This window comes from Kryptolebias marmoratus, linkage group LG3, assembly GCF_001649575.2.
Source record: "Kryptolebias marmoratus isolate JLee-2015 linkage group LG3, ASM164957v2, whole genome shotgun sequence".
Taxonomy (NCBI): domain Eukaryota; kingdom Metazoa; phylum Chordata; class Actinopteri; order Cyprinodontiformes; family Rivulidae; genus Kryptolebias; species Kryptolebias marmoratus.
Genome location: NC_051432.1, coordinates 3,387,113 through 3,400,568, shown reverse-complemented (window position 1 = coordinate 3,400,568; position 13,456 = coordinate 3,387,113). Strand labels below are relative to the sequence as shown.

General features: G+C 37.9%; 1 protein-coding gene across 2 annotated transcripts in view; it reads right to left on the bottom strand.

The window, feature by feature from the left end:
• The window catches only part of si:ch211-239f4.1 (EVI5-like protein), a 65,325-nt gene that overhangs the window by 31,043 nt on the left and 20,826 nt on the right, over window positions 1-13,456 (bottom strand). For both annotated transcript variants that reach the window (XM_017427745.3, XM_017427746.3), the window contains exons 2-3: window positions 7,213-7,606; window positions 605-794 (exon numbers count right to left, since the gene is read on the bottom strand). In XM_017427745.3, the coding sequence (XP_017283234.1) occupies window positions 605-794; window positions 7,213-7,448 (426 nt within the window). In that variant the 5' untranslated portion in view covers window positions 7,449-7,606. The remainder of the gene's footprint in view (window positions 1-604; window positions 795-7,212; window positions 7,607-13,456) is intronic.

Below are 13,456 nucleotides of genomic sequence, written 5' to 3'. Positions count from 1 at the left end.
TCAGCAGATTCTAACCTGCAGTGAGTAAAACATGGCCCTCAAAACGGTAATGGAGTAGCAGAAAGAAAGTTTGCAGTGAGGAAGAGGAGCCGTAGCTTCTTCATCATCATACGGAGCGGACGGAGTTTGTTCAGATTTCACAACACGCTGCGGGTGACGTCACCGTTTCCGCGACAACGTTAGTGACGCATAAATTGCGCGACACATATCGATAATGAATTTTGTTGCCAACGCTTTTTATCATTGAATTTTATCGATTCGTTGTTGCAGCCTTACAGTGATGGATCTCCTAACTCTATTTTGACATCTTTTTTTTGCTTGTTTTCTCTTCCCCTCCTTTTAGCCATGTCTAGTTTTTGCTGTCTCCTCTCACATCCATCTCCTCCTCCCCTGGGTGCTTTCTTTTTGTCACACAGTGTGGACATAAAGGACAGAGAGGAGTACTGGTGCAGTGTACTAATACAGCTGCCCTTTGTGGAAGGGTGGAAGTCATGAAAAGTGAAGTCACAGAACAACAAACATATTTTTAAACACACACAGCTGTAAAAACACAAACATGTATGTTTTTCTTTTACTTCTCACCTTGTGTCTGTGTCTCCCTCACCTTCAGTAGCTTGTCCTTCTTGCGTCTCCACTCCTCCCACTCATTGACAATACGGCCCCATAAGATCCAGGTGTCTTCCTCCAAGTGTGACAGGTTTGAGGAGGCAGAGGAGCTGGACACCAGCGACGAGCCGCTGTTGCGCCGGGAACCGCTCATGGATCGCATCGACTTAGAATCAGCCTCCAGCAACCTGCAAACAAACACTTCATGAAGAGAGTGGCCACACGGAGTTTGTCTTATGCCAGATGTTCGGGAGTGACAGGTAGGCTGATCTAATCAGCAGGGAGGTGTGACATCGAGCTTCAGAGATGGCTGGGCTCCTACATGAACTGGATCATGACAAACAACAACACACCTTGTTAGGATGTCCTGTTATTAGGGGTCAGACTGTTAGTCAGTTTGACAAACTGTTGTTAGACAAAACTAACCCTTGATGACTTTTTCCAGTCCTTTTGTTTTCCTTGTAGAGTCATGATGACGGACAGACAGTAATGTTATTTAGATATATTTATAATTATTTATGAAATTTAATTATTACAGTATGTTAATAAGGAGACCTTAATTGACCTCATGGATGCTAGGTTTAATCTCACTTTGACTCTATATTTCTGATTCTTTAAAGTCACTTGAGTCATCCATCCTGCACTTAAAACTTCAAAATAAAGCTGATTAACTTTTGGAGTCAACCCCATTCAAGGTGGCCACATCAAACTGACAAAAGCAAACACAAAAATGGCTACAATTCAATCAATTTTACAAATGTGGAGCTAAAATTCGATGGGGTAGTATCTGAGAGTCAATTACACCACATTATCTGAGCATGACATTTTCACATTACTGCATGAGATCACGCATAACTTTATTCTCAAGGTTTGACCAAAACAGCTACAACTTCTTTGTTTTTCACCTCAAGATGATTTTAGCATGAAACTGCATGAAAGCTGGTGAGTGACATGCAGCCCTTCAGAGAATGTTAGGGCTTTAATGACTTACTCAATTGTTTATCTATCTATATAAGATGTCACACCATGATGGAGGAATATTTTCTTGTTAATTATTTTTAGTTTGTTTTGTTAGCCTGTCAGCAACTTTATACAAAACGTACATCTTAAAACTTGTAGGAGAGGCAGCGTGTGAATAGTGGCAAAACCCAAAAAGTTTTTGTGCAGATCCAGAGGACTGTCAGAGACAGGCCATAAGCTTTGGTGGAAGATAGAACTCTTTGAGTATCCCAATGAATTTAGGACAAAGTTTTAAAGGTATGAACCCTGTGGTGACCACTGTTATCAGCACAGACTTTGCTGTGATGACATGACAAATTCTGTCATTCACTTCTGTAGATGTTTGACAGTAAACACAAACACCAAAGTGTTCGTCCTAATTTAATGATCTTGTCTGACAGGATAAGAAGATGATTCAGAAACATTTCATTATGTTAAACATTTCAGATCTTAAATCAGAATAAAAAAATAAACCATCAGATCCCACTGAGAGTAAGGGGAAAACCCAACCACCACAATTTGTTCTTTTTTTTATATCAACTTCATTAAGTTTCTCCCAATAATTACTGTCAGTATTTAAGTGCATAAAAAAAGTTTTGGAATGATAAAACTCCAAAATCCAATAAAATTGCTGATGATAGTTTTTTTTTCCATTTGTTCATCAATAAATAAAGTGAGAAAAGTATGAGGTTCTCAGCTGAATAACACCCAGCTTTACAAACAGTTCCTTACTAATTAATTAATGGACTGTTCAGTGAACCAGCCATAAAGCAGTAATTTCCAAATCACAGCACAGCAACTGTTACTTAGCCAGGCAAGCTTTGGATTCTTACACATCTATGAAAAGGCTTAAAGGCAACTGTAGTAAAGTGGCACTGCATTTTAGAAAATTTAAACCTTTACCAATCTGAAAACATACAAACAAACATACAGTCTGACACACGAAAGACAATTTACTTAAGGGGGATGACTTTGAAAAAAAGTGATAACTAAAGCCCATAAAAGCTTTTTTTTTTTTTTTTTTTTAGATCAGTCACCACCAATTGTAGTTTATTTCATCATTACAAGCTTATGCTGACCATAAAGCTATTCCAGACCAGTGATTCATCTTTCTACATCACTGTACTCAAGAAACGCTGACAACAGGTCACTCAGTGCCAGAAGAACCTTAGGCAAGGTGGCTATTAATCACCAAAATTAAAGCAAGGAACCAGAAGAACAGCAATAATGAAATAACACACTTTACATTTACTAACTGATTGCCACATGGTAAAAATGAATAAGTGGATCATAAACAATCCCATGAATCTTTGCTTCGCTTTTGAAGCAAGCGCTCATGGGATTGTTTAATTGCCATTTTTCTAACATCTGAAGCAGCTGTTTATGCTGCAGTGACATTGCTAGCTTATACATAAAAAGAATGAGCAAGTGAAGCTTCAGTTCCTCATTTGATGTTTTTTTTTTCCCTCCTCACTAATAGTGCTACTACAAACAACATTTTGTTGGGAAAACTTTGCTATTTATTTCATTCAATTTTTTAAATATTGCAACGATAAAGTTCAGGGCAGAATGGCGGGAAAGTGGTTATCGCTGTTGCCTCACAGGAGATAGGCACCAGGTCCCCAGTGACACAAAAAGAGAAAAATTCAATTCAGTTTATTTATATAGCCCCAAATCACAACAAAAGTTGTCTAAGAGCACTGTACAAACACATTTACATTATAAAATTCATTTAGTAAAAGTTATCTGTCTAGGAAAGCCAGCAGATTGCGTTGAATCTTCACTTCATTGCAGTCTCCCATCCTGAGCAGCAGGTTGGCAACAGTGGAAAGGAACAACTTCCTTTTAACAGGAAGAAACCTCTAGCAGCATAACTGACGGATAGCTCAAGAAACCCAAACCAACCCTAACTGTAGGATTTATTAAAAAGGAAATTCTTAAGCCAGAAACTGGAAGTTGGTTCCACAAGAGAGGAGCCTGAGAACTGAAAGCTCTGCCTCCTGTTCTACTTTTAGGAACCACGAGTAAACCTGCAGTCTGAGAGCGAAGTGGTCTGTTAGGAAAATATAGAACAATAAGATCTTTAATATAAGAGGCTGTTTGGTTGTTGAGAGCTTTATATTAGAAGTAAGATTTTAAATTCTTATCTGAATTTGACAGGGAGTCCACGTAGAGGAGCTGAAACTGGAGAAATACGATCTCTCATCAGAACTAGCAGCAGCATTTTGGATCAAATGAAGACTTTTTAAAGAGTTTTTTGGACACCCAGATAATAAAGAATTACAATAGTCCAGCCTAGACGTGATAAATGCATGGACCAGTTTTTCTACATCATTTTGAGACAAGATGTTTCTAATATTAGTGATATTAGATAGGTGAAAAAATCAGTCCTGGTAACATTTTTATTGTGGGGGTTAAAAGACATCCTGATCAAAAACATCACCAAGGTTTTTTACATTAGAACTGGAGGCCAAATTAATGCCGTCCAGAGGAAGTAAAAGGCTGCAAAGTTTGTTCATAAGATGCTCAGGTCCAAAAACAACTACCTCTGTCTTATCTGTCTTATCTGAGATTAAAAGCTGAAAATTAAGAGTCATCCAGGTTTTTATGTCTTTAAGACATTCTTGTAATCTAAGAAACTGACTGGATTCATCTGGTTTTATAGATAAATATAACTCGGTATCATCAGTATAACAATGAAAATTTATTCTAAGCTGTCTAATAACTATTGAATAAAAGCATATAACATAAAGAGTATTGGTTCAAGCACTGAACCCTGAGGAACTCCATAACAAACTTTGGTGAATGAAGTAGAGTCATTATGAACATTATCAAATAAATGTGATTTAAACCATTTTAGAGCTGTTCCTGTAATCCAAATATCATGTTCAAGCCTCTGTGACAGAATATCTGGATCAGCTGTATCAGATGCAGCACTGAGATCTAACAGGACAAGTATGGACACAAGTCCACTGTCTGAGGACAGGAGAATATCATTAGTAACTTTCACCAGTGCTGTTTCTGTACCATGATGAGATCTAAACCCTGAAACTCCTCAAACAGATTATTTCTGTCCAGATATTCACACAACTGATTTGCAACTATTTGAATAGGAGATTAGATATAGGTCTATGCTTGTCCAGAACTCCTAAATAAAGATCGGGTTTCTGAAGTAAAGGTGTAATTACAGCAACCTTAAAGCTCTGTGGTTCGTAACCATTCATTAGAGAAAAATTAAGCTGATCCAAAATGGGAATATTAATTTGGGGAAATACGTCTTTGAACAGTCTGGTTGTGATGGGATCTAGCAGATATGTTGATGGTTTGAATGAAGCTACTATTTTTGAAAAGTTGGAAAGCTCAAAAGGACAAAAAATCAAAAGAAAAGAAAAGTGGGTAAATACAATAGATGGGATGTGTGAGCAGGTGTGGGCTGCTATATTTTCAAAGGACAAAACTGGGACTGTTGTGGAGGGCCAGGCCAAGATAATAACTCAGTTCTGCCAAATATGAAATATCCTTTCGTCTATCAATTTTTCTTACTTGATTTTTCATGTAGGGTCATGAGGAGCTGGTGTCTATCTGCAGCAGTCACTGTGTGAGAGGCGGGGGACACCCTGGACAGGTCGCAAGTCCATCACAGGGACACGTAGAGACAAACAAGACAAACCACCCTTTGTCACATTTACTCAAACAACTTAGAGTTGTCAAACGACCTAACAGGCATGTTTCTGGTCTGTGGGTGGCAACTGGAGTACCTTAAGAAAACCAACGTGTGAACAGGGAGAACATGTAAACTACACACAGAAAGGCCCCAGGTGGGAGGCAAACTTGGCAACTGTGCCGCCATACCACATAAAATTTACAGTTAGCTATAAATATAATTTCCATTGGCTGCTAAAAGTAGTAGATGCAACTGGGCAATAAAAATATGAACCAGTTATACTAAGAATTTAAGCTTTACATATTTAATGCAAATAATGATCGCTTACAAAAGCATTTGTGAAATAATATACGTTTTTGCAGTATTTCAAGCATCCACATCAAATTAACAACATAAAATAACCGTTTATTTGTTTTTTTTGTTTTTTTTTTTAATCAGTGAAGAGATCTCACTTTGTTGAGTGTGAACATGTTCACTGATGTCATGTTTCATACCAGAAGGACAGCTGCCAGGTGAATGTCAGTGGCAGGTCTGAATATGGTTTTTCTGTCTCTCGTTTGTGAAAAGGTCAATTAAACAACTGTGCTACACACTCCACCCCTCTCTGTCGTCATGGTTTACCAAAGATTGTCTGTTTGACAGAGGCAGACTTCTACTATTGTGGCAACTTTGAGGGGCTCTAAACCTTTTTCAAAGGGCTGTACCCTGCCCACATGCTGCCGGTTAAATAGGTCTGCTCTATGATTTATTGCAATCTAAGCAGTCCTTTGCGATATTGATACTGTGCTCACCAATATTGTGACAATGATAAGTTTTCAATATATTGTGCAGCCCTAATCTAGATGTCTTTAATGTAAGGTAGCTTATTTCCTCCTCTTCCTGAGCTGCAGGACTTAAGAAATCTTTAAAAAAATTTGAAGTGACGCTACTGCATATCAGCTGTTGTAATCCTGTGCTGTACCGAAATATTTTGTAGGTGATAATAATTCCTAATTTTAGTACATCGACAGCTGTAAAATAGTAACAGCTGCAGTCCATGCTTGTGTAAATCAATATAACAAAAAAATACCACTTAATCACAGATGTGCAAATATATCATACATCAGTATTATGGAGACAAATGATGGTAATTACATTTTCTCAGCAAAAACCAAAAGGACAATGTAGTGAGAGAGCATTTCAAACACATCAATAGTATTTTTAAATTATACGTTTGAAAACACTGAAAACTGTAGCTAATCTGGGTAATAAAACTAGCTTCAGTGTGAGCTTTACTTCAAGTTACTCCTTACCACTGGGTGGCTTTGGCCCAGTGATATTATAATCAGTGTGTGAGTGAGAATATAAAAAGTGCTGTATATAGTGTGTAACATACATGAGAGAAAACAATAGACGAGTGAGAGTGTGATTGACAAATATTGTAACTATTTACAATACAGTACTATTTAAACATCTAGCGTGGAATAAAGCCTGTTAGAAGCACAATAGTTCCAGTTCATGTCTACAGTCTACACTTTTTATGAGGTGGTTGTTAATACTGTCATTTGTCACCGGTAAGGTTCCTGCTTTACACCCTCTGTTTGTTCCTGCCTGGGTTTGTTCAGGTTTCCTCTGAGTCCAAAAACATAAATGCTAACAGTGTTGGGAATTTGATTCACTGTAGTCTGTAGGTGACCTCTCTCCTACTCCGTGTAAAACAATATCAAACATTTTATAAAAGAGAACTGCAAGAACTGGAGAGCTTAAGTTCATGTTACTTCTGCTTGAAAACAATAACCTGTTGTTTCAAACTTCTGACACATCCGTTACTGTTTCAAATAAAAAATGCACTTCAAGTATTTGATGAAACAGTTGCACTTTCAACTGTTCCAATTAAACTGTGGATTTGCATCAGTTAAGCAGCACAAGAATTTTGTTTTTACAGAAACAGCTGCTCTTCTCACCTGTTCTGCTCTTCCAGTTTGGCCAGAAGCTCAAGCTCATCAGGACTCAGGTTCTCAGAGTCTGCCGGGGATGCTGCTGGAGCTGACAGCGCTGCATCATGGGAGGAGGAGTCCGGGCTGAGCACTGGGCTGCCCGTCGAAGGGGGGTCTGCGTCCATGCCAGGAGGGGACGAGGGGCAGTCGAACTGAGACCCAGTGGAGCTCTCTTTCTCTGGGCTGCTGCTGGGGATAGACATGGTTCTGAGGATGGCAGGAGGTGGGTGAAGCAGAGTTGTGTCGAGCGAGAAGGTCTCCAAGTCTCACTGCTGGTTCCCCCCACTCACAGTGAGCCTGGCTGTTGCCTGACTGGGCAGCTGGTAGGCCCTGGAGCCAATAAGATTAAAAATCCTTAAACCTGCAACAGATAAAGAAAACAAAAAAACAAATAAATATTTGAATAAAGCAAAGTATAGTAGTTATCATTGAATTAGTTCTGTATTATAGCAGTCACAAAATTGTTGTTGTACATTTTTTGCAATCTAACTACTTCTGCATACTTTGTGCAATTTTAGCCATTCATAGATCAAAACATTCAACTCATTCAGGAGATGGATGCCATGACTTTTAGGTTCTATAACTTTTATACTGTTCAAAATAAACAGTGGGGGAGAGAAGACAAAATGGGCTACGATTTGATTCATAAACTATAAAAACTATAGTTTATGAAAATTAAGAGTTTGCAAATTTTTGAAAGGTTTAGACATCAAAAGTTAGTGTTTGACATCATCACATTAAGTTGAACATTATGTAGTAAAATAAAAAAAAACCTAAACTGTGATTGTGAAAACAACTGATGAAGCTACAAAAAGCCAGTTCAGTCATGTAAAGTCCAACTTTCTGTCTAACCTTCCATTTAATTTTCGACTGCTCTTCCTACTGTGAAGTATCTCTGAGCTATAGAGCTCCAAATAAGGCTGGGTATTCTCACTTGTTTTACCATAATCCTTTTGTTATCATTGGGGAATTATTTTATAGTTTTTTTGTCTACAATGTCTGATGTACTGCTATCAAAAGTTACAAGGTCTTCATCAAGACCCACAGTTGATGTATGTATGTGTGTGTATGTGTATTTTTCTTAGATTGTTTTCTTTTTTCCCTAAAAGCTGCAAACTGAAAATTGAGACAGAAACAGAATTGCAATAAATGGACTGTACTTAAATAGCGCCTTTCTAGCCAATCAGGCCACTTTACAACACAATCTGTGCCCTCGTTGACCCATCCACACGCACATTCATACAGCTTTACTGAATCTCTACAAAGCTAATCTGAATAAATCATTCTATAGAGACTAATCAGTGCTTTAGATCACATTCATACACCAATGGGACCCATCAGAGGCAATGAGGGGTTTAGTGTCTCGCCCAGGGACACTTCAACAGGTGACATGCTAGTGGAATCAAACCTCCAGCTGTCTAGTTGGAGGACAACTGCTCTAACCACTGATCCACAGCCGCCCCAATAATAAGAGAAAACTCACCAAAAAGTCATAAGAGTGCTTTAATACTTATCCATAGGCACCCTGAATAACTATTCTGACAGTGCATTATTTTTTAGAGTGGGAGAAAAGACTTGATAATTTAATGGGAGGAAATGATAATTAGTTTTGATTCAAAGCATATAATTTTCTAACTATATGATGACTTCCCTCTCCTTCTGTCCGAAAACAGAAATTTAAATTCTTTAAGTCCTTAGTTTGTCCAATGGTCTGATGATCAACGTTAGAAAGTGAGAATAGCTCTCCACTCCATGATGATTCAAGAAAAATAGTTTGAAAACAGAATTGTAACCTGGCACCACTGAATCTGTGTTACAGTCACAGTGTGCCAATATTGGTAATGGTCTAACACACAGTTGTTCTGTTGATATCACGACAGAAGACTTTTAGGAAGGCAGAGGCTCGGTCACATCTTGTGGTGAAAAACACTGCATCAGATGGAGAATTTTTATAAACAAGACTAACAAAAATTAAAATAAACTATTAAGTCAAGAGAAACAACTCTGCAGGCAGCACATCAACAGACAGACGCTGCTGGATAGTAGCATTCAGGGTCTGAGAAGAGATTTTAATTGTTTTCATCCATCCCAGAAGTGATTTCATACCAGTTAAAAACCTTTTTCATCCAGCTGAGACCATACAATGACAGCTGGAGGCATTATGAATACTAAAAATATTTGTTTTTTTTAATAAATAAATGATAAGAAAGCTGCTGTTTGATACTTTCACCGAAATAGGGCGCAGAAAGGACAAGCGTTTGAAGCTCGATTTCAGCATTCAGTTCACCAAAGGAGCCATGGGAAGAGAGACAAATATTTACTCACATCACACGTATAAGACTCAGCATCTCAAGGGGGGTAACAAGTAGTGTTGTCTGCAAATAGTACGCAGTTAAAAGCCACTTTCTTCCACCAGAGAAGTGAACGAGATGTTCTTAGTAGGTGAAAGTGTTAACTTTACAGCTTAAAGGGATATTTCAGACATGAAATAGGGTACTATGTACCTCTTGCAGATAATTCTTTAAACAACCTCAGTTTGGAGAGATAAAAATTAATTCTGACAGGACTGATGGGCTAACGGCTAATCCAAATGCAGCTTAGACCAAAGTAGATTGCCGCCGTTTTAAAACACCTCTATCTGGTCTTTAAGTTTCAGTGCGGTTCAAGCAATCACAATTTTAGAGACCTTTACTATATTATTAGGATTGCAATATACTTGTAATTACTTGGATATTTCTGGTTATTTACAAAAGCAAATGGTGGCGGCAGCAGCTATCTGTCATACTTCTGGTGCAGTCAGGGGCACTTTAGCAGGAATATCAAAACATTTGTTTTTTGTTTTTTTGACAGAATAATCCTTTGAAACTAACAGTGGTGTACGGGTTTAAAAAACAGTGTTTGCCCAGGGTGCTGCAATTTTTCTGGCCTAATTGACTATGTCTATTATGGTAATTAGTTAGCATCATTTTTTTTTAGTTGACACATATTCATTTATGAATTTTATCTTTTACTTTCTAAACATTTCCACACCACTACTCTACAGTGCTTAGGTCAGTCAAGTTCCTGTGGGTTCTGTCTGAGTTACAATTTCACTTCAAACTATCATAGCAAAAAAAAAAAAAAAAAGTCAGCGGCTGCAGCTGTATTGAGACAGTAATAAAAGTTTTCAAAGGCTGAAGGAGTCTAAAGTGGTGACAAAGGGTGGTTTGTTTGCTTCGCAAGGTTATTTTTAGGCCTAATAGGCTAGTCTAGTTCAGTCTACTTTGAAGTGAAGTTCTGTCTAATAATTATTAATAGTTAGTACCTCATCAGCTGTGACATCATTCATAGAGCACAAAGGATGGAGAAAGAGGCAAAAAGTCTTCATCCAGGCTAGGCTAATAGCTAGCCAAACGAGGGCCCCGCTCTCTCAAAACTGACTCGGCTGTGAAAGAAAGCTACATTAGCTAATAATAAACCTGTACACATTTGCATGACATCTTTTGTTTTAGTTTATTGCTCTTGTCTCAAATGAACAACGTCCATGTTACTACATGGATATATGTGTGCTGAGCATAGATAGGCTGGTATCAGTCTGCCAAGAGTTGAGTCAACCTTTGACTGACTAGATGAGCTGATCCGGCAGACTAACCAGTCTTACTACACGCTGAATATTCAGGACTTTTGTTTTAAATACATAAAAAGAAGCTTTATTTACTTTATTTCTCTTGCAAAAGTTGGAACTTTAAATCTATATTTTGTTCTTCAATTTGCTAGTCTTTGTTCACATTTTGTGATATACTGTAAATGCCAAAGTTGACAATTCAATATAAAACAAACTGAATTTTTTTTTTTTCTTTTTGGAGAACAATCGGCAGTTCTGATATTAACTGAAAAAGTCAATAAAATAATCAAATTAAAAAATAGTTGTTAGTAGTGCTGGGCAATATAACGATACATATCGTGGGGACGATAGAAAAGTGTCTATCGTGATATATTTTCTTCTATCGTCTCTATCGTTTCTGTCGTTTCTATCATAATTGTATCAATGATTCATGTAAATATTTTATAACGTAGGCTGCGACGAATGTATTAGTGTTGTCACTTTGCATAAGTTCAGTTTATATAAGTGATAAATAAGAAGAAAAAATAACTATTTTGCGACATGACGCTGCTTTATGTGTGGGTTTGCAACATGCTTTACGGCAGCAGCTTTCTGTGCGGCGCAGTGTGTTTACCATAAGTGCTGAAAGATGGAGACGCGTGAAGTATCAAACCCAGGGTCGCAACAAGTAGAGACAGCTAGCAGGCAGCCCAAGAAGAAAGACATTTACCAAAACGAAGGGGACGTCTGTGATTTGGTTCAAGAAGTCCGACACGGAGCAGAAAAAGGTAATATGCTAACTCTGCTGATGCTAATGCTAACTCTGCTATTAGACTGTTTTCTCATCTGACGCCAACACAACAAACCTCTTCTATCACTTAAAGAAGAACCACGAAAAAGAATATTTAACAATCCAAAAAGTGCAAGGTCAAACAAGTTGTAAAAGAGCTGGGAAAGTTGCCAAAAGTGAAACTATAGCCGGCCGAAGATAATAGAGTCTGTTGTCATTTGATACTGTTACGTCTAACAGGTACATATATATTGCTGCACTAAAATGCAGCAGATCTCATTTGTGAAAGTTCAGTTAAATGTCACTTCGAAATAAAGCTTGAAAAAGGTAAGAAATTAGATTATTTTTTCATATTTTTCAGAGAATAACTGACAATGTACGTAATTGGAGTATATCGTGATATATATCGTTATCGTGATATAAAATTATCCATATCGTGATATAGAATTTTTTCCATGTCGCCCAGCACTAGTTGTTAGTAGCGGCCTTAGTGTTCGCATAAACTGAATTAAAATTTAGAAAACTGAGAAAACTAGAGTTATTTGAGGACAGCAAAAAATGCTTTGGAAGTGGATTTGCTTGAATTGACCATTATTAGCTTGTCAAAACAGTCCACTCAGACTTAAAACAACTCCATCCTAAAACACCTTCAATAATCAAAAATTTATAGCAGTTCATGCAAATGTTGTTATTTAATTGTTTTTAAGACAAAAGCCTTATTTGAAAACCTAAACTATATTTTTCCAAATTGAGGTAATTCAAAGCACCATCTTCAGCAGGTAAGAATAATCATTCACAATCTTTCTACAGATCCTCACGTTAAACTGTCTGAACTATTCCTTTAAATGTTTCTTAAAAACTCTAGAGTAAAATATGGGGCAACAGCTTCCTTGTCTGGATTGTTTTTATAAATACTATATTTTTCTGGAACAGTCCTGTAGAAAAGTGTGTGGTCCTCGTTTTTACTCACTAACACAATAAAATTCAAATATTAAATGGAACAAAACAGACAGTGTTACCCAACTCTAGTCCTCAAAAAAGAGCTGTTTTAGCTTGTTGCATCTGGAAAATAAAAAAAATGAAACGAATGTACAAGTAGTTTAGTTTTTCCCCTGCTCCGACACACCTGATTCAGCGTTTCCCTAGCATTATCCGGGGGGCACCGCCCTCATAACTGCACCCCAATGAAGGTCATGACATGTAATAAATTAAAAAACGTCTATATTTGTTTGTAGGTTATCAGTTTACTGCAGCTTGGGGAGACGCCAAGGCTGATACATCATGATTCATCCCCCGCTTTGCGCCTCGATCCTCCCCGGGACTTTTGGAGTTGAGACAGTCGGGGTGGGCGATAGGTTAAAAATTCTCCATCGGCCATCATCAGTCCTACTGCTAGCGATTTAAACTTTAAACTCCACCCATCAAAAAAGAAGTAGACTGCTCAAAAATCTGTCTAGAGAATGTGGCCTATAGTCAGGGGTGGATCTAGAGAAAATATTCATGGGGTGGCAAAGAGGGGGAAGGAAACTCTATAACAGAACTATATCTGTTGATCAGTGGAGAAGCATGCCCATCACAACTGGGCCTTCTCTTCCAAACCTCACACACACACACACATGTTATGTCTCTCTATCTTTGCAGGTACTTTGCGTTGACTTCCATTCATTTCTACACCCTAACTACAGCCTAACGTAATGTTATGCATATAACTACTGTTCCCTGAAGGAGAGGAACGAGGTACAACATATGTACTATGGGATATCACGCTCCCGCGTGTCCTGGCTGAAGACACCTTTAATCACGCCTTTAGGCAAATGACGTGATGACGACAAGTGACA